Source organism: Accipiter gentilis, chromosome 33, assembly GCF_929443795.1.
Source record: "Accipiter gentilis chromosome 33, bAccGen1.1, whole genome shotgun sequence".
Taxonomy (NCBI): Eukaryota; Metazoa; Chordata; class Aves; order Accipitriformes; family Accipitridae; genus Astur; species Astur gentilis.
The window spans coordinates 19,864,168-19,883,726 of NC_064912.1; the positions used below are offsets into that span (position 1 = coordinate 19,864,168).

The 19,559-nt window shown below is 58.1% G+C and overlaps 1 protein-coding gene across 1 annotated transcript in view; it reads left to right on the forward strand.

Moving 5' to 3' along the window:
- Positions 1-17,450, forward strand: part of CACNG3 (calcium voltage-gated channel auxiliary subunit gamma 3) — a 33,071-nt gene extending 15,621 nt beyond the window's left edge. The window contains exons 2-4 of the mRNA XM_049791073.1: positions 12,268-12,351; positions 14,488-14,628; positions 15,974-17,450. Of these exons, the coding sequence (XP_049647030.1) occupies positions 12,268-12,351; positions 14,488-14,628; positions 15,974-16,485 (737 nt within the window). The 3' untranslated portion in view covers positions 16,486-17,450. The remainder of the gene's footprint in view (positions 1-12,267; positions 12,352-14,487; positions 14,629-15,973) is intronic.
- Positions 17,451-19,559: the final 2,109 nt, after the last annotated feature.

Below are 19,559 nucleotides of genomic sequence, written 5' to 3' on the forward strand. Positions count from 1 at the left end.
CGCGCCGCTGCTGCCCGGCCACGGAGCATCTCCGTCCTCCCGGTCCTCGGGAACTTCCCGGCAAGGCGTTGAGCGTCGCTCTTAATTGCTCAGTCGGCTCCTTCAGCGTGTCTCTTTAAACTCTGGGATGTGAATATGCTGAATATGAAATGTCGCAGTTGTAATAACAGTTATTTAACATTTCTCGGTCCTGTGACTAACGCTTCTGCCATTTCTGTTTGGTAACGGGCAATAGCATTGCTCCTTTCTGTTGTTGTTGTTCATCCTAATGCATCGGGGAAAGATGTTTTGATGGTTTTTCTACTGTTTGTTTGTGTCCTTTATCAGCGCTCTGCAATTTCTAGTTGCTGATTTATATTCAGAGTTATGAATATCTCCTTTCTTCTTTTTGTTGGGCATGTTTTTATTTTTATAGCTGTTTACACATTAGCCAGGCAGTTTTTAAACCGATGCAAACTCCTGTCACGGTTACGAGTTTTGGGGTAAAACACTCCTAAATCATTCTCTATTCAGAGTCATGCTTTTATGCTTAAATCCATTCTCCTAACTGATTTGGCTTATAATTGTTTTCTGCTCTGTGAATTGACCTTTCAAAGCACCAAGAATACATGCTAGTGCCTTGGACTTGCCTCTGTTTGCCCATAAGAAGCGTAATCAAGTCATGATTGCTTGGACTTGAGCAGCAACTAGTTTTTAATTCTGTGATCCATTCCCCTTCAGCTGTCAACACAGAGTCTAAAATAGCACTCCCCTGTGCTAGATGCCACGCTTCAGAGCTATGAAATTGTCATTTATAGGTTTTTAGAAATTCAGAGGACATTTTAATACTGGCGAAGTGAAACCTCCAGCTTCCCATCATAATGCAGCTTTCTCTCCTACTTATTATAAATAGGTGCTTAAGCAGCCTCTGGTACAATCTGGCCTCCGGCACAGCTCGGGGTTTGAAGCAGACACCAGAGCACCCCGTACCTACAGATTGTCTTTGTCTGAATTACTGGCAACTTGTTTAACCAGAGGATCCCAGGTTTTTACACTCTTGACCCTTGTTTTTCCCACCTGGTCCCGTCTGGGCAGGTTTTATCATCAGTTTTCAGCGTTCTGGCCATATGGAACTCCGTAGGGCTCAAGCGCCATGTGGGTCAAACTTACTCCAACAAACGAGCGAGTCCGCATCCTTCTGTTTGTTATCCCAGTTCGCGCCTGGGATGCGCAGGCAACCCAAGGGCCGCCTTTTGCTTTCTGGATGAGTTTTGTTCTCGCTTTCTTGACGCCGTGCTGGAGGAGGGCTCGGTCGTTCCCCGGTTCCTCCCTCCCTCTTTTCTGCTGGTTTAATGCCTCGGCATTGCTGACCGCTGCCGGGGAGGCCGTCGCCGCGGGAGCGGTGACCACCAGCCTTCGCGGGGCGGCTCTGGGAGCTGCTGCTCTTCGCAGCGGCAGCGCAGCTGGGTGCAAGTCCCAGCTGAAGGTTTGCCGACACAAGGCACGGCGCTGTGCCGGAGAGGCTGCGGAGGCTGACGATGGACCGTGTTAATGGGAAATTTCAGTTATTCCACAGACCGCAGAAAGGGCGCCCCAAGATGTGACACAGAAATGGAAGTTGTAGACGCTGTGAATGGTGCTTTTTGGAGGCGCTGGTCGGCCTGGCAAGGGACACAAGTCTTGGTTTAGTCCTGCATCCCACCTCTGTGAGGTTATTCGGTGACCAGTGTGGGGTGATGGGGTATGATGGCTCCAAACCCGATGGAGCCAGGCTAGAGGTACACCAGCAGTGAAGAAAAACAACAACAAAAAATTATAGTGAAAGAGCAAAGGAGAGAAAAAGACATCGTTTGATGGATGGAAGTTGTGTCCAAATAAGAGAAACAAAGGGGCATGAATTTCAACAAGTTAAATGAGGAGACATTATAAAGCAGGCAGAAACGATCACAAGGAACAACTTGCTGAAGGCATAAAAAGCAATAATAAAATCTTTACTCTCAAACACGTCTCCGGCTGCTGTAGGGTGGGTGTCTGGCAGGTGGGGGACAGACCTGTTTCCCCCACGTCCTGTTAGTAAAAGGCTTTGTGACCCAGCATTCTCCTGGGGCTGAGCTGGCTGCCCCTGGTACCGATAGCCAAAGACTAGGCTGGAAGGCAAACCCTTCCCAGAAGCTCATCAGTTAACCCAAGTGCATCTAAAATGTTCATTAAATGAAGGAGAGCGGGATCCTGCCCTGACTGCGTCTGCGCAGAGGGAGGTCCTGGTGCCTCGGGCACGGGGATGCTCAGCCAGGGCTCCCGCTCCTGCCCCATCTCTTACCATCAATGTCTGTGAGCAGGCAAACAAACAAAAGGTTATTATTTTTTTAATTACTAGAATTGTATTAATTGAAATGGATAAACTCAATCAGTGAAGCTCATTAATTTCTAGCACATGGCTTATTTACACTGATTCTGGCTGCTCCAGCGCTCATTTCTCTATCGTAGGAACGTCAATTACCTTTTAAAATAAAAATCAATGTTTAATCACTGTTAAAGATAAAACATGAAACGGTTTCCTTAGACGTGCCGATGAGCGCTCTCCTCCCCAGCCCGATGCGAGGGCTCCCAGCATCGGCAGCCGGCTGCCCGTTGCCATCGGCGTGCCGCGGCAGGGTCGGCAGCGCGTTGGCTGCCCTGCAGGGAAGGGGCCGCCCAAGACCCCCGCGCTGGCCGCAGCCCCCTCTGCCTTCCCACTCCATCACGGCTGGCCGGGAAAGCCCGGCATCTTCCTGGGAGCCGGGTTTGTGGCGGGGCGTTTCCCTGCCATGAGCTCCACCGATGTGGAAGGATGGAGGGAGGAAGGAAACCCAGGGGAGTGTGGGGGGAGACCCTGGAAGGCAGCTCCAGTGCATTGCCTGATTACTTTTATAATGAGAAAAACAAAGCTAAACCCTTGAAGCAGAATGCTAGAAATTACCCATCATTTTCAAACTTTTTTTCCTCCTCTATTATTCAGAATTGTTTTGCTTTTCTGAACTGCCTTGTGTAGGTTGCAACAACCCCACAGATTCCAGAATGGGAGATGATGAGTCACTGTCAAAATGTAGATTTTTTTTTTTTTTTTCTTTTTTTCCTTTTAGCAGTGCTGAGGGAGTAAAGTCTCTGTGACACACGCCGATCACCGGCACCTCGCAGCCTAAAACTGGCAAAAGCTCCCAGTCCACCCATGGGTGTGAGCGCCTGGGCTGTGCCCACGACCGCCCCGACGTGTCCCCCACGGGGATGCCCGTCACGGGCAGCGCGGAGCTGGGTGCTGCTCCCCAAACCCCCCCGAGCTGTCAGGGATGTGCAGGGCAGGGGGGCTCAGTTCTTGCACTGCCGTGCGTCTGTGTTCAAACGTGTGTTTGCGCTGGCCTCGGCGTCCAGCCGGCACCGCAGAGCCCACCTCTGCCGCCTCCTCGCTGTTGCGCTCCTTTCATTTGACTTGGGTTTTTTCCACTGTTTTTTTTTTTTTTTTTACAACAGGAAAAAAATCCTTCAGAAAAGGCATATCTGTGTAGGTGACTCTGCTCAGACACAAACCACCACCGCAGAGAGGGGGAGAGAGTGTGAAGTAGCGATGGAGCCAGATTACACCGGTACCCCAGTGGGAAGCTGGTGTGGGGCTGCTGGGGCGATGGGGATGTGCCAGGGGGAGGACTCGGTCCCGGGGAGGAAGATTTGTCCAGCTGGCAGGCGGTGCGGAGCCCAGCATCCATCCCAACAAGGACAGAGCTGCTGGCTAGAGAGAGTAGCACGGAGCAGGGGTCTTTTTTTAAACCAACACACAGGTTTTGCCTTAATTTAGTGAAGCTTAAGCAAACAGATGCATTTGTAAAGTGGTGACAGTTTATGGTCTGAGTAATCACAAATCCAATTTGATGGCGACGGCCGGTCACTCGCCTGGCTTCCCGAGGTTTCCCTGACTTTGGGAGGAGAGCAGACCCCTTCCCAAGGCTGCTGCGTTGGGCAGCGTCCTTGGCTTGAGCAGCTCTTCCAGCTGGGTTGCTCTGAGCCACGGGTCTGGGGTGTCCGTAGCCGTCCCACCAGCCTTCCCTGACGCTTTTCTAAGGTGCTTGTGTTGTCGTTGAAACCGGGCTGTATCAAAGACTTTGTGATGTGGGAGGCGAACAAGATGCTGGGGGGTGGCTGGAACTCCAGCAGCCCTTCCCAGGGACATGGGGCAGAGCTGCTGCTTGGTGCCAGCGCTCCCGTGCTGGCTGAGGCGAGCCCTGCGTGGTGGCCAAGGGTCTGCGGGCGATGGCTGGGTCCAACGCGGTCCTGAAACCCTGGAGCTTTGCAAGCTCACACGGGGGACCTTGTGCAAAGAGCCTCAGGATCCCTTGCAGAGCGTGAAGCTGGGGAAGGGAGGGAGTAAAGATGAATTTCTTTCCATCTCTCCAAGCATCTGGGAGGTGGGTGGGAGGTAAAAAAAGATGAGCCCTGAAGTTTTAATTCCTCGGAGATATTTAGGTATCTTGCTCTTGTTACTCAAGGGAGAGCAGAGCCTGAGCGTCTCTGAGGATGTGCTGCAGGCTCATACCCCAGCACTCGACAGCTCAGCTTGGACCTCTGATTCTCCAACAAATCTTAATTTTCAGAAAACTTAAACCATAATGACGCCACCGCTTCCTCCAAACAGATTTGGTGCGACAAGGTATCTTTAGGAAGGCCATTACTGTGAACCACAACTTAGGAGATAACTCGCTTGAACTTATCGGGAGGTGTGGAGAGCCGAGGGCTGAAATGTGACCTTGCCCCAGGACTTCTCCTGGCTGAGCCAACCAACACAAGGGGAGAGGGGAATTGTGTTCCCATTTAAGAACAGTGATAGCTCATCTTCTCAAGCCTGAGTCTTAGTTTGCGCACTGAGCAGTAACAACCAGAATAGTCCCTGGAAAACTGTTCCACTGGATGAAAAGTAATGAGATTTTAAAACCATAACTAGACCTCTTTAGTCTTGTGGCTCTCCAGGTTAGGATCGATATTCTTAGCCATATTTCCACCATCACGAGACTTGCGCTTCCTCTGCAACCCCCTCCCCACCCCCCCGCCTCCCTGGGGAAAAGGGCTTTGAGAGGAAAAAGACCTAAGATCAAATCAATTAATTGCCTTTGCATTCTCCAGTAAATGCAGTGCAGAGAGTACGTACATTGAAATACGAATGGACTAAAGCAACAGCGACAAAATCCTGCTGGAACAAAATGTTACCCTGTGTAAGGCAGCCCTCGTCCGGGGGAGAAGGGGTGACTCGCAGGAGGCAGGCGTTAGTCACGTTATTTCACGTGCAGCTTGGGGATACTCTGATCTGGTGGGGATGAGAGGGATCGAAGAATCACGCGGAGCTCGGGATGAAAAACAGCCCTGCGGGAGGGGAAGGGAAAGGATGCCTTTACGAAACCACTGAATGCGAAATGTGTTATATGAGTTCATCTCTTCCAAATTAAATCCGATGTTACCTAAAAAGCAGGGCTTGCTGCAGCGAGCCTGGAGCTGTTGGGCAGGGACACCCTGCAGGCACTGCACGGCTGACAGTCCCATTGGCGTGTACGGCGCTTACACATGGAAAATGCCCGGGAAGATTTGCCAACTGGAGAGGGCTTCCCTGCGGTGCCTGGGGACACTTGGGGTGCCCCTGGAGTAAAGCGGGACCATTAAATCGAGGGCTTGAACTGAAGCTCACCGAGACTGGTGCAGAGCACAGATGGATGCTGCTCTGCTGCTGGCCAAGGGTTTGCAGCAGATGTGAAGGACAAGGAGAGAGATGGCGCCTAACGGATGGCACCTAACGGATGGCGCCTAACTGATGGCAGAGCTGGGGTTGCTCACACTGACCCTGCCAAGGCAGGGTGCCCCCCGCACCCCCCAAGGCAGGAGGGCCAGGGAGAGGCTTCCCGCAGGGCTCGGGTGGCTCAGCTCCTGGCTGATTTTAATCCAGCCTGGCCAAGGAGCGCGGTGCCGCGCTGCACAGCCGAGCGTTCGAAGGACAGCCTTGTCCTGGCCGGCCCCGCGCCACCGTGAGTGCCTCGGTGGCGGAGGGGGGGCATGGCCGATCCCCAGCGCTCCCGCTTCCCGCCTGCTCGCTCGGTCTCGCCCAGGCACTTACGCCAGTTGATGTTATGGCTCTCTTGGCTGACTTATCAGACTTCAACGTTCCGGCCCTCGGGGGCCGTGCCTCCCCTCCGTGGGCACGGCGGCAGCGTGTCCCACTGCCGGGGGGTCTGCGCTGCCTCGCCGCTGCCCCCGGAGCTCCCTGCTCCTGGGGCTGGCAGCTGTGTCGGCCACGGGAGAGCACCAAAGCAGCGGTGGGTAGTGCAGCTGTGCTCACCGCTCTGGGGCAGAGGGGAGGAAAGAAAACGGGAGGGCCGCGTAACGTGATAAAGGATTATCTCGCAGGCTTCGCGGCCGGCAGTCGTCCGGCTGCTTCAAGCCGTTGTTCGCGCGGCTCCTTGCCGGTGCCCGTTGGCCGAGCGCTGTCCCTGCCGGTTCGTGCATCGGGGGGACCCCAGAGCGTGTGCTCGCGCGGGGAGGCTGAGCTCGCCGACAGCCGTGCCCGCTGGATGCGCTCCACATATTCTCGAGTAGGACCTGCTGGAGCAGGGGCCGGCCAGGTCGGGTTCCTTGGTGCAGAAAGAGGCAAAAGAGAGAAGCCGTCCCGTGCTGGGGTGGCGAGGGGAGGCACCGCTGGCTGACCGGGGCTCCTCGGCACAGCCCCAATTCCCAGCCAGGAGGCTCCGGAGCCGGGCTGCGCAGCCACCGTGAGCAGAGCCGTCTGCTGCCGCGTCGGGCTCTGGGCATGGAAGTGCAGTAATAAGCTAAGTTGGCTAATCAGGATTCACGCTGCCGGGGAGAGAAAATTACCCAGATCTACCACAGAGACAGCTGAGCGGGGAATGAATAACCACAGCAGCACGCTGCCTTTGCTGGTGCTCTCCTGGCCAGCAGATGAATTAAACCCAAGGTGGTGTGACTCATGCACGCAGCGCAGAGTCGCGTCGCAGGCATGGGTATCAGCTGGGGAAATTACTCGCGAGCAGGCTGGGGTGTGCCGAAACCAGCGGCCACCAGCAGCCCGGCGTGCTCCTGGCTGGCGGGAGCTCTCCCCTTCCTCCTGCGAAGGGAGAGGAGCCCAACCGCCGGCACCGAAGGGAACAGCGACTGCGGGGGGAGGCAGCGGCACCCCAACCATCCCATCCACGCAGCACGAGCCGCTCTGGGAGCCGTGCCCAGCCCAAGGGCTCGCAGATGGATGCCGGCAAGGGGCACGGTGCCACCCGGGCGAGGCGTTAGCAGGGCCTGAGGCTGTGAGTGCCCGGAGCAAGCGCCTGAGCCCCGTACCCGAGTCAGGACAGTGTCCCGGTGAGTCCCGCGCTGGCCAGTCCTCCCCAGCCGGTTTCTGCGTGCGGCCTGGCTGGGCTCGAGCCCCGGGAGCGGGGGACATCTCGTGCCTGAGCTTGCAGCCACAGCCTGGGTTCCGGCAGGGGTTCAGAGGCAGCCGGGAGCAGGCGATCCGGCATCGCCTCTGCCTCGCGTCCTCGCTGAGAAAACGTGGGCAGAGGAAGGAGGCTCCGGAGTTTGAGGACTCGGACAAAACCGGCTTCCTTTCTGCCTGTGATGCCGTGACGCTGCCTTTGCTGGGGCCCAGCTGTAAAGCCAGCAGAGGAAAGCTCGGAGTTGCATCTGCCATCACGGGGGGCCGGGGAGCCGGTGGCTCGGGGTGTGAGTGGGAGCACCCCGGCTGCTGGGGGGACGAGCCCCCCGCCAGGGCCAGGAGCGGCCGCCCCATCCTTCCCCGGAGCCCTTTCCAGCCGCCCCTCCCCAGGACAGAGCTCCATCCCCAGGGAGCGTTTTGGGGGTCAGGGCAGGCTTTTGGGGATTTAAGCCTTGTTGTGGTATTTGTTTGGAGGCTGGGAAGTTGTGTGTCAGGTGACTCAGCGGTTGCCATGGCGACGAGCATCGGTTAATGAACAGAGGGAGTAAAGGAGCCAAAATAAATGTCAGAGCGTGAAATAGATGCGGTGGAGCCGGGGAGGCGCGGGCAGGCGGCGGGGCTGCCCCCTCCCCACCTGGGGGGCCGGTGGTGCTGCCCTGCCTGTCCCCGGCCGGGCTGGGGCTCCCTTTGCCTTGGCGGGGAAGGATTTTTGCTAAAACACCTGCGAGGAGCGTGGCGAGCCCCGGCCCTGCCGCCTCGAAACGCGCAGCCCCCAGCCCCGCCGGGGCACGCACGCGTTGTCCTCGTCCCCTGGCACTGGGCGGCTGGAGCCCCGCTGCCTGCAGGGACCCGGTGCCCTGCGCCCGTCGGAGCAATCTGGAAAAATTAGCGATGCCGCCGTGCTTTCCCGCTCCCCACGCTCGGCCGTGGCTGCTCGGCATTTCCCTCTGCCGTGGGCAGCGGGAGGGAGTTGGTGGTGGGTCCTGCAGCAGCAACTCTGAGCAAAGGCTCTGCCCCTGCCCTGAGAAAGTCACTTTGTTTTTATTTTTTTTTATTTTTTTGCGTCCCATTTCTGTCTCAAGGGAGGTGTTTGGGTGGGACAGGCGGGGCTGAGGGAAGGAGAGAGGTTACGGATCCCCGTGGGACAGAGCAGATGCAGTGCAACTGTGTGCGGTCCCGGCAGCTGCGACAGGAGGGAGGGATGGGTGGACGGATGGATGGACGGAAGGATGGATGGATGAGTGTCGCACCCCAGCCCCGCCAGCCCGCAGGCAGCGGGGCAGGGGGTGTTTGCATCCGAACAGGGCATCCCCCGCGCTTGCAGGTGCCTCCTGCTCCAAGGTTTGCCCTCGTCCCTCACGGTCACAGATTTACCTTAGACATTTTATATACCAGAAGCGCGGCCCCGGGGGTCCCGGCTCGTCCAGCTGCTGCTCAGGGCAGGGGGGTGCCGGCCCTGTGTTTCAGTGGGGGCTCAGTGGCACAAGGAGCCTCTGAGAACTTGAAAGAGATCCCAAGAAAATTAGTATTCTCACTTGCATGCTGTGCTGATGGGCTGACTCACTCTCTAAACTCCTTTCCCACATGGTACCAAGGGAAAGTTTCCTCCCGCTAATCAGATGATGAACACCGGCCCCACGACCCTACCCGGGAGGTTGCTGCAGAGGGAGATGTTCCTGCGCTGTCACGGTGCCTCTGGAGAAGCTCTCGCGAAGTCCTGCACGCTGCGTGGGTGTCCCTTGCTGACAGCAGCTTTGCAGCCGTTAAAAGTCGGAGGGGGCAGGTCTGTCCCACCCGAGCGGGTCGGGGCTGCGGGGCAGAGCGAGGACCGAGGTGTTTAGAGACCAGCTGGAAACAGAAACCTCGGTGCTGTCCCGGGAGTGACAGCCCCGCACTGGGTGAGACTGGACGCATGTCTGGGGGGGGAGCAGGCACGTCCAGGCACATGCCGGCTCTCGGTGTCCTTCTGGGTCCATCGGGGTGTTTTGGGGTGCTGCAGGTTGGCATGGTCCCACTCTGGCAGCACGTCCCCGATGGCTGGAGAGCAAAGGGACAAAAGTGGGGGGTGGCTCTGGGGTGTGGGGGGCAGAGCCTTGCTGGCAGGTATGGGGAGAAGGTGGGGGGAAACCTGAAAGCTGAGAGGAGGAGGAGGAGGAGGAGGAGGATGGGCTCTGTGCTGTGCAGCTGCCGTCCTCGCCATGCCCAGTGCCTCCCCAGCCCCCTTCGTGGTGCCAGTTTTCAGCTCCCCTTCGCCTGCAGTTCCCAAAGCACGGGAGCAGGCGGTTCTCCCTCGGATGCCGTGTCTCCTGCTTGGATGACAGCTTGCCACCTCCAGAGCTTCATTTCCAGGCTTTAATTGATGCCTGTCGCGATGCTCAGCTCCCCCAAGCTCGTAGCCGGAGTGCAGGCTGACGGCGTGCGGCCGTGCAGGGCACCGGGCGAGTTGGGTTCTCTTGCCTGGAGCCCTGTCCCCTGGTGGCATGTCCTTTGTGGTCCCATGGGAGAGGGGACAGAGCCAGCACGACCTGACCACGTGCTGCAGCCCTGCCCCTTGCCACTCCAGAGAAGTCACGCTCTGTGCCTCAGTTTCCCCATTTATAGCATCAAGGGCAGCATTTGTTGGCACTGCAGAGGAAGCGCCGTGCATACTCTTGCATTAGCGTTTTCTGCTTGCTTTGGAGAAGGCGGCCTTGTAAATCCTGCAGACAGAAGCGGCTGCTGCTGCCCCGGGGCCCTGAGGAGCCGTGTTCCTGTCCAGCACCGTGGCACGGCCCGAGCTCTGAGCCGTCCCCCAGCAGATATCGAGTGCTGTTCTCAGTGTCTTGGCGGGCTGCCACGAGGAGCAAGCTCACAGCGTCCACAGGAGGTGACGGGCTGCATCCATCACAACAAATCCATAAGCGCAACTGGGCATAGCCAAGATATTTTTATTATTTTTTAATGCCTTTAATTTCTCTGTGCCTGTCCATCAGTGGCACGTGGACCAGGCTGCTGGGGCTGGTGGATGGTTGAGCAGAAGAGGCAAGAACCCGTTCACAGCCAGCCCCTGCCCCAGGCTGTCCCATAAACACGTCTGAACCATAAGGCTCTCCCCCGCCGTGGACACGGCTGCGCTGCCCCGTTCTCGCCCCGCATCCGCATCTTGCAGCATGTAACTGAGTCCCCAGTACATCACGTGCCTGAGCCTGACTCGTCCTTGGCTTTTTCCTCTCATGGCACAATTGCACGGCTTCAGCACAGGAGAGAGATGAGCCCGAAAGCGCAGCGAGGAGAAAGCCAAAGCAAACAGGCAGCCGTTTAAAGGCGAAATGCGTTTGTTTTGCTTCAGAGGCAGGAGGGAAAAAAAAAAAAGCCACAGAAAAAGAGCCTTTTTTTTCCCCCAAATGCTAAGTGGGAGGCCAGCAGATGCCAGAGCATCTGCCTCTTTCCCCAGGCCTTCCAGGCAGCGTTGCCGGTGCCCACCGCGGCGGGGCTGCTCTCGCCCCCGCTCCCGAGTCGTGCCGTGGGGACCCACGAGCAGGAGGGGAAAGGTGGCACACGCGGAGCGGCTGGGGTCTCCGTGCCGTGGGGCGGGTGGCAGTCCTGCCCGTGCCCAGCTCAGCTGCGATGCCCGCCGGCGGCACTGGGTGCTTATCCATGGTCGTGCGTGGGTGTGCACGCGTGGGTGCTGCGGGGACGTGTGAAAGCAGGCTGGAAATGGGGTACGGACGGGTCGTCTGAGCGACTCTGCCTCCTCTGACCGCTGCCCCAGCTGCCGGTGTCCCCGGCACGAAGCGGGTCTGAAAAGTGGCAGGCAAGGGTAAGCAGCCTGCAGACTTTTTGTAGTCGTTTAAATGAACTCATCTGTGCCTCCAAAGAAATCACGTCTTGGAAGTTAAGCTGCAGCCCAGATGTTACTTTAGCAAATGTGCTGAGGCTCCTCGTCTGTGCGGCAGCCTGTGCCCTGCATTTGTAGGTCAGCAGTAAATCAAAGCTGCTCTTTCGTACAGCCGAGGGGCTGGGGCAGGGCAGCCAAACTGGGAGGACTGGGCCGGTCTCTTGGTGCTGCAGAGTCCCAGGGTGGGGGCTCTGCTCAAGCCGCCACACTGACCCCGGTGCTGTTGTCATCTCCAGCAGGAATTTGATGTGAAAGCAGATGAACCCGACATCCCAGAAGGAGCCCTGGGCTGCAGCCGTGGAGCACTTTCCCCAGGGCATCTGAATAAGGTGTTGCTCGGACCTGCAGGCCGGGAGGTTTATTTACAGCTGCATCGATTCTCTGTCAAAACCGATGAGGGTTTTGCCTGGGTGGGTGGGTGGGTGCTGAGAGGCAGCAAGTGCCTGCCCTGCTTTGCCTCCCATTCACTGGGGAAAACAGGGGCCAGGCGAGCCTTGCCATGTCCACGGGTGCACCCACGGAGGGAGGGAAAGCTCAGCAGAGGCAGTGCCGTGCTGAGCACCGCTGAGCTCCTGGCAGCACCGCGCAGCCGGAGAGGGGAGCGGGGGCTGCGCTGCGGAGAGTCTCTGCCCACGGCTGCCGTGGGGCTGTGGGGGGAGCAGAGCAGCTTGGGCATCTCCTCCCAGCTCAGCAGTGATGTGAATGACAGGACTTAGTTTGAGATGTAAACGTGCAGCCCCCCTGGAGGGGACGGGCAGCGCTCGGAGGGTGCAGGAGCAGCCAGGGACCAAACTGTCCCTGGGGACTGAGGGCAGCGTTTGGGGTCGCTGACAGCCCCATGCCGAGCGGTGCCCGAGCGGCTCCTGGGCTGCTGCCTTGCCGGCCTCGTGCAGCACATCCAGCAGCGCTCCTGCCAGCGCAGAGGGGTTTGAGGGTTTCTTGGCTTGTGTCTTCCCAGGAACCTTCCGAGGAGTGTGCAAGAAAATCGACCACTTCCCCGAGGATGCGGATTACGAGCAAGACACGGCCGAGTATCTCCTCCGTGAGTCTGCTTTCCCGTAGCGTGACAGAGCCACGGGTGCTCCCTGGGGACCCCCTCACCCCACGCTGCGCTGGCACCCCCCTCCCCATCCCCCAGAGCTTCACCCAGCAGGTCCTTCCCCCCCACTGGCAGGAGCCCGATGGGTCGCAGCCCCCCCAGGCTCCCTGCACAGCAGCGGTGACCCTCCGGGTTACCTGAGCGTGGCCACGTCACGCCGCGGTAGCAGCGTTAATGGCACATTTGTCTGGCACTCGCTGTCCCCGCGGCCGGTCCCAGCAGCTGCTGCGCAGCCTGAGCTTGTCGGGGTGCAAGGGCCGCCGGGGACCGGGACCCCGCGGGTCCTTGGTGCAGCACCGCGGGGGTGCCGTGTTCGTGCCGGTCTCCCTGTTCCCCGAGTCTCTGCAGCCAGGCTGGATTTGCTGGCGCTCGCCGGGAGAGCACGACGAGCATCTGCCGTGCGCCCTGCCGGCAGCAGCCGAGCGCAGGGAGACAGTGAAAATAGAGCTGGCGGCTCTCCTGGGAAAAACGGAGTCCTCCTGTCTCGGTGGGCCAGCAGAGCCTCGGGGCAGAACCCGCGGGTTTTTACGTGGGGGGACCTGCCGCCGGGATGAGGCTGACCCTGCAGAGAAGAGGCACCGTCCCTGAGCGCCGGGCAGACACGTGCACGAGCGAGCGCTGGGGCACCGCGGTGCGGGTTGGCAGAGGCTGGACGCAAACGACGCGCGCCATGAGATGCACAGCAGCACGGACGTGCGCCGCCCGGCACGTCGGCAAGCACGCGCGTGCGTGACAGACTGCGAAGTCTGCACGGCAAAAGGTTCACTTCGACCTAAATTTCCACGCCTAAATTTCCAAACAAGTAAGAAGATAAGGCAGCAGGGGCAGGTGGCAGCCTGGGAGGCGTTGGCATCTCTGGGTGCTCTCTGAGCCGCTGGGGCTGGGAAGAATCCCCGAGGACAAAGTGACCCCCAGCACCATCGCCCTGTGCTCAGCCCCAACCCCCGGGCAGGCAGCGGCTCCTGCCTGATGCAGCTGCTGCTCATCCAGATGTTGCTCTGAGCTCCCCATTTTCTAACTCTGCAGGGAGCCATCAGCTCTGCTCACCCATCTAAGAGGGGAACATGTTTGATGGAATTGGTTTGCAATTTTAGTAGATTAGCGTTTAAGTTCTCCCACCCCCTCCCACATTTAAAATAAAAAGTCTATTTTAAAGCCCCCGGAATGGCATTTTAATAGGGCTTCTCTGTATTTCTGTGCTTTTAATAAAGGCCCTAATAGAGGAAAGAGAGCCCAAACCAAGGCACAGTGTATTTTCGGTGCAGCAGGTAGTCATTTGCTGCACTAATTACTCTCTACTGTCATTTTGGAAGCTGAACTTCTGATAGGCCACATAGAAAAGACCCTTCTTTGTGTAGCGCTTCGTCAATGACTCCTGAGCATGCAGAGACAGGCACTGCCGGAGCTAATCCCCTTGGGATTAGCCCAGTGCCGGGGTCATGGCATCACATGTGGTGGGCTCGGGGTCTTGGGCTTTTTGTTCATTTCGATAACATTCCTCCCTTACATCAGAAAATGACTTTTTGTTGAACTTGGGGTGCGTTAGTTTGTAAATTCTTTACTTTCAAAGCAGCCGTGATAGTTTGGGGACCCAAGGGACAGGTTCCCAACCCCTGTGGTTGGCAGTACCGTTCCTTGCCAGCGTGGTGAGAGCTGGGGGGTTTGGCAATCCCAGATTCCAGAGTCACGTCCGCAGCCAAAACCCGTGGGTGGTGTGTTTGGGAATGGGAAGGTAAATTGCTAGCGCTGACTGTGTGGCAAGACTGGAAGAAATAGCCTAGGAAGCAAAAAAAAAAAAGAAATTCAGGGTTTAAGCTGTTTTTGTGATGGGAGGCCTGAATTGTGGGGTTTGCAGGGCTGACGCTGGGCTCCAGAGCAAGCTCAGAGCAGAGCAGCTCGGGGACAAGCAGGGATGCATAGCGGGGACCAGTGCTGGGTCTCCCCCATGCCCCGTGGCAGCAACCGAGCGTGGCGTTGCAACAGTTCTTTCCGGGCACTGGCGTTGGCACGGGAGATGCCAGCAGCCTCCGCGCAGGAGCGATGCTGGGGACCGACCCTGCCTCGCTCCCTGTCCCGCAGGTGCAGTGAGAGCATCCAGCATCTTCCCCATCCTCAGCGTGGGTCTGCTGTTCTTCGGAGGCCTGTGCGTGGCGGCCAGCGAGTTCTACAAGAGCAAACACAACGTCATCCTCAGTGCCGGCATCTTCTTCGTCTCTGCAGGTAGGAGCTGCCCGGCAGGGTCTAGAGTGGGATGGCTTTTCTGGTGTAGAAGTGTGGGAGGACATGGCGGGGCTGGAGACGGGTTGTGGGTCCTTCTGGGCTGTCGGATTCTGGAGTTCATGAGTTGTCCCGTCCTGGTGGAAAACTCCCCGTGGCAGGGAAAAAACCAGCAGAGGCTTCTGACAAGTGTCCACTGTGCTAGACAGCACTTCAAGCATCCACCCTGCTCTGCCCCAAGCAGTCTCCGTGCAGGGGCTGCAGCCCAGGAGGAGCTCCTGGAGCAAAGCTGTCCCACTGGGGGAGCACCCGGCCCCAGGGCAGGTTTTGGGGGCCTCTGCCCTCCATCACGGCCGAGCAGCCGGTCGTGGGACCAGACAAGGGCAGGCACTGCGCCGGCAGCAGCCGGGACCAGGCAGCAGGCAGAAGGGCTGCCGCAGTCCTACGAGGAAAATCACTCTCTCGAGAGGCTGTTCCTTCTGGATTACTCATTTCTCTGTGCACTGTTCCCCAACGCTTCCACTGATTATCGTATGACAATGTCTTTGTCTCAAGGAACTGCTTTATTTTGTGTTTTTCTTCTCCCCACAAAGAGACAAATTACTCTCCCTCCTTTGGCTGGCAGGAGCTGCTGATGCAGATGAGAAAACAACAGAAAGAACATAATCGATTCATTAAGTAAATCCAGGAATACATCAGCTGCTCCCCAGCCCTGCGGCACAGCCCCGTGGTGCTGCCGGCAGTGCAAAAACTGCCCGGATCCCAAATAAAGCCTCCGGGCTCCAACAGAACTGAAAAGAGATGGAGCCATTCCTGCTTCCCTGCGCTCCCAGGGCCACGGCGAGCCAGGGCTCATGCCGGAGGGATCCCCTCCGTGCCCCGTGGGTTAGCTCTGCTCCGGCCACAGCCCCGGTGCCCAGCACTGTGGGCTCCTGCGGTCCGTTGCTCAGCGAGCAGCTCTGCAAAGCAAAACCAGCTCTTGAAACGTCCCTTTTCTAAGCAAAACAGTGGTTGTTCCTCCTGCCCCTCCAATATAGGTGAATATGCATGTATATTGGGTGTACGTGAACATGTGCGTACGCTGGGGATGGCAGTGGAGGTCTGTGGTGGGGTTTGGCCCTGGTGTGCTGGCGAAGGGGCTGGTGCCGCATGGAGCATGGGGGTGCAGCCATCGCCCCCAGCACCCTGCCCGCCTGCTGAGCACCCCGTGGGTCATCATGAGCAAGAGAAAGGCCAGGCTCCTCCAGCCTGAGCCCCTCCGCTGCCGGGAGGGGATCGGGCTGCTGCTGTCCCCCGTCACTCTCCTGCCACTCAAGCGAGCACCTCTCCCTCTCGTCCTCCCCTGAAGGTCTCAGCAACATCATCGGGATCATAGTCTACATCTCGGCCAACGCGGGGGACCCGGGGCAGAGCGACTCCAAGAAGAGCTACTCCTACGGCTGGTCCTTCTACTTTGGAGCCCTGTCCTTCATCATCGCCGAGATGGTGGGGGTCATCGCTGTGCACATGTACATCGAGAAGCACCGCCAGATCCGCGCCAAGTCCCACTCGGAGCTGCTGAAGAAGTCGGCCTTCACCCGCCTCCCCCCCTACAGGTACCGCTTCCGCCGGCGGTCCAGCTCCCGCTCTACCGAGCCCCGGTCCCGGGACATGTCACCCGTCAGCAAGGGGTTCAGCACCATCCCCTCCACCGACATCTCCATGTTCACCCTCTCCAGGGATCCCTCCAAGGTCACCATGGGGACGCTGCTCAACTCCGAGCGGGACCACGGTTTTTTACAGGTCCATAACTCCATCCCCAAAGAGTTCAAGGAGTCTTTGCACAACAACCCGGCCAACAGACGAACCACGCCGGTCTGAGGCGGGCAGGGGCGTTTTGTCAGGCTGCATGACATCATCCTCGTGACGGTGTAACCCGTGAAATCCCGTTTTTAAGGACAAACCCAGATGGCTCCCCGAGCCCCTACCCGCGGGGCTGGTTTTTCACTCCCGAAATGCCACTGGCCGGGCCAGGCCACTGCGCCCACGGTGGGACCGGGACCCCCGCGTCCCTCCCTCCCCGGCGGGGAGGGGACGGGGGCTGCGCCGTGACCCTGGCCGTGGTGCCCCTGCGGACTGAGCGGGGCTTCCATCACCACCCGGGACAGTGGCTTCCCGAGGTCTCCATCGTTAATGTTGATCATAATCGCAGTGTTACCTTAGCTGTTTGTCCCATGGAAATGCTGGCGATAGCCCTGTCTGTGAGAATCCTTAATCTGGTAGTTACGTTTAAGCGAAATTGCCTGGAAGTCCGGAGTTTGGAGCACTGAGTTGGTGCCGTAGCGAGTGCTCGTGTTACGAAACCCCTTTCCCTGTCGTGATGGATGGAGTGCTCGGGCTGGGTTTCTCTATGGCGTTTCGTGCATGCATTAAATAGCTTGGAATTCAATTTTGTCATGTCAGGTTGGAAGAAACATCCTTTTGCAATTTTCTGTGGTCTTGAAAGGGCTTCTTTCTTTCCTTCTTTCTTTCCTTTTTTCTTCCTTTGGTGCATTCAGGCCATGAAAGGACTCAGGAGCAGAATTCCTCCAATGACTGGTAGCAATTAGCCAGCATTTAATTAACCTCTAATGTTGCAAGAAAATGAATTAATTCCCTAAAATTAATACACATGCAGTCACAAGTTACTGTCTGGCACAACAAGGAGGCAACGCTTGACCTGGTGGTACTGAAGGAGAAGCTGGGTTGATGGCTGGGCCGCCGGCCGCGGGCTGCGTGCAGATGGTGTATGATTCTATAATGGCTGGGAGATCGATGAGAAAAATAACAATAAAATTGTCCAGTTTGGCGAGCAAGTCACTTGGCTGAATAGGTCGCGCTGACCCTGCTGCAGGCAGCTGGAAAACGGTGCGCTGTGTCTTTACGGGTGTTTCACGGCAGCCTCGACCTCTCCCACGGCTGCGTGGGGTCGGGGTTCCCTGGCTGCAGGGGGTCGGGGAAGCACCCCCAGCCCCTGCTCCGCTCTCCTGCCCTTTGCGGTGCTGCCCTGGTTTCCATGGGGGGGGCTCGGCTGGGCAGCGGGGTGCACGGGGTGCCGTGGTGCATGGGGCGCGGGGTGCACGGGGTGCCGCGGGTTGGGGGTGAGGCGTGTGGGCATGTGCAGCCCCCCCCCGAGCCCGGGCACAGCCAGGGCAAGCGCTGCCGGAGAGTGGCTCAGAAGGCCGTTTTCCCTAAAAGCTGCTGCGGTGGGGTGACGTCCCCTCTCCAGGGGCAGCCAGGCATCCCGGAGCAGTCACGGCGAGACCCCCTCTCCCAGGGAAACGCCGAGTTCGGAGCCGACTCCAAGACCTCCTTGGGGAGCATCTCTCCCGGCCGCGCTCTCTCAGCAGCGTTTTCCTGCTGGGTGTCGGCGCGGCCGTCCCCTCCGAGCTGCTTGGCAGGGGGGTGACGGCCGCCGGCGCGGTGTGACGGCCAGGGGACGGCGAGCTGGCAGGGAGGAGGTCAGTCTTTATTTAAACGCCAAGGTGAATGCGTGCAGCCGGAGGTTTGGCTTTAAATACTGAGCTGCCTTCTCTCACCAGAGCAGAGCTCGTCTAAACGGAGGCGGTTTCGAAGCAGCTGGTCTTACGATTTGATGTGTCACTTAATTGAAATCTTATTTAACCTTCTGACAAAAGTGATGGATTCCCACGGAGGCCCTGGGGGGGGCTCATTAGGCAGCCGCAGGTAATCTGGGGCCAGCAGAGCTCTCATTTACTCATGCTCTCTGCAGAAGGGAAACATCTGGTGCCTGGCGTGCGTTTCTTTGAGCAGCCTTGCCCTGGGTCTCCCTCCCAAAGCCAGAGCGTGGCCAGTCATGGGGCATGGTTAATGGTTGGACTCGATGATCTTGAAGGTCTTTTCCAACCTAAATGATTCTATGATTCTGTGTCCTAATACCTCCCAGCAATAACAGGCAGGTCGCTGTGGGAAACCCTGCACGGGAAGTGTGCTGGACCGAAATCCTTTCCGGAGCCCCTCAAACAGCCCCAGCAAGGGCCGTCTGCCCCTCGACAGGTCCCGGCTGCATGGGGCTGCAGACTCTGGGCAGGTTCTTCATCTCTCTTACCGTTTATTTGCTACTATTGCAAAGGGGGTTTGTGTGAGAAGATGGATTCAGATGCTAATTAGGCCTCTTAATTGCCATAGTTGCTGGTTGCATGTATTAAAAATAGTGGAGGAAGTGTAGCACTCCGATCTTAGGGAAATATTTAAAAACAAAGTAGTGAAAGGACTGGCAGTGTAAAATATGGAATAAGCTGCATTTTAACTTACCTGGTGTGCGGCCACCGGCCTGGCCAGGGCTCCTGCCCAGCTCCCTCCCGCAGCCTCTGGGGTCTGGGGGCTTGCCCTGCAAAAACAGCATCTGAGCAAATGCAGGGTTTGCTTTATTAATGTTATTAACGCACCCCAGAGCTCTGACTGTCCTTGGCAAAGATCTGAAATTAAATCCCTACTGATAATTAATCCGGCAGTCTTGCTAGGGAGGTCTGTGTGCTCAGCCAGAGCCCCCCAGCCCTGCAGCTCTGCCGGAGGGGAGCGGGGGGAACCTGGCCTGGGACTGACGGTTCCCAACCAGGCAAGGGGAAGGAGGGATGCTCGGAGGGGAAACTCCGATGGGCTGAGTGTGGGATCGGTGCATGCGGAGCAGCGCTTTTAAGCAGCTCGTTAGGGACTCTGATCATGAAAGCCACGCCAAGACCTTCATTTACTGTCCCGTGCCGGCGGTGTTAGCCGCAGCGGTGCCGGCCCCAGGAGGGCTCGTGTGCCGCGGACGGGAGCCTTGCTCCGGCTGCTCCGACACCGCGCTGAGCAGCCCCTGCCCAGAGCCCGGCTGCCTTGGCGGTGTAACGGCCCTGCCCGGCTGCAGAGGCATCACCAACCTCTAGATGCTACACACATGCCCGCTTGTGGCT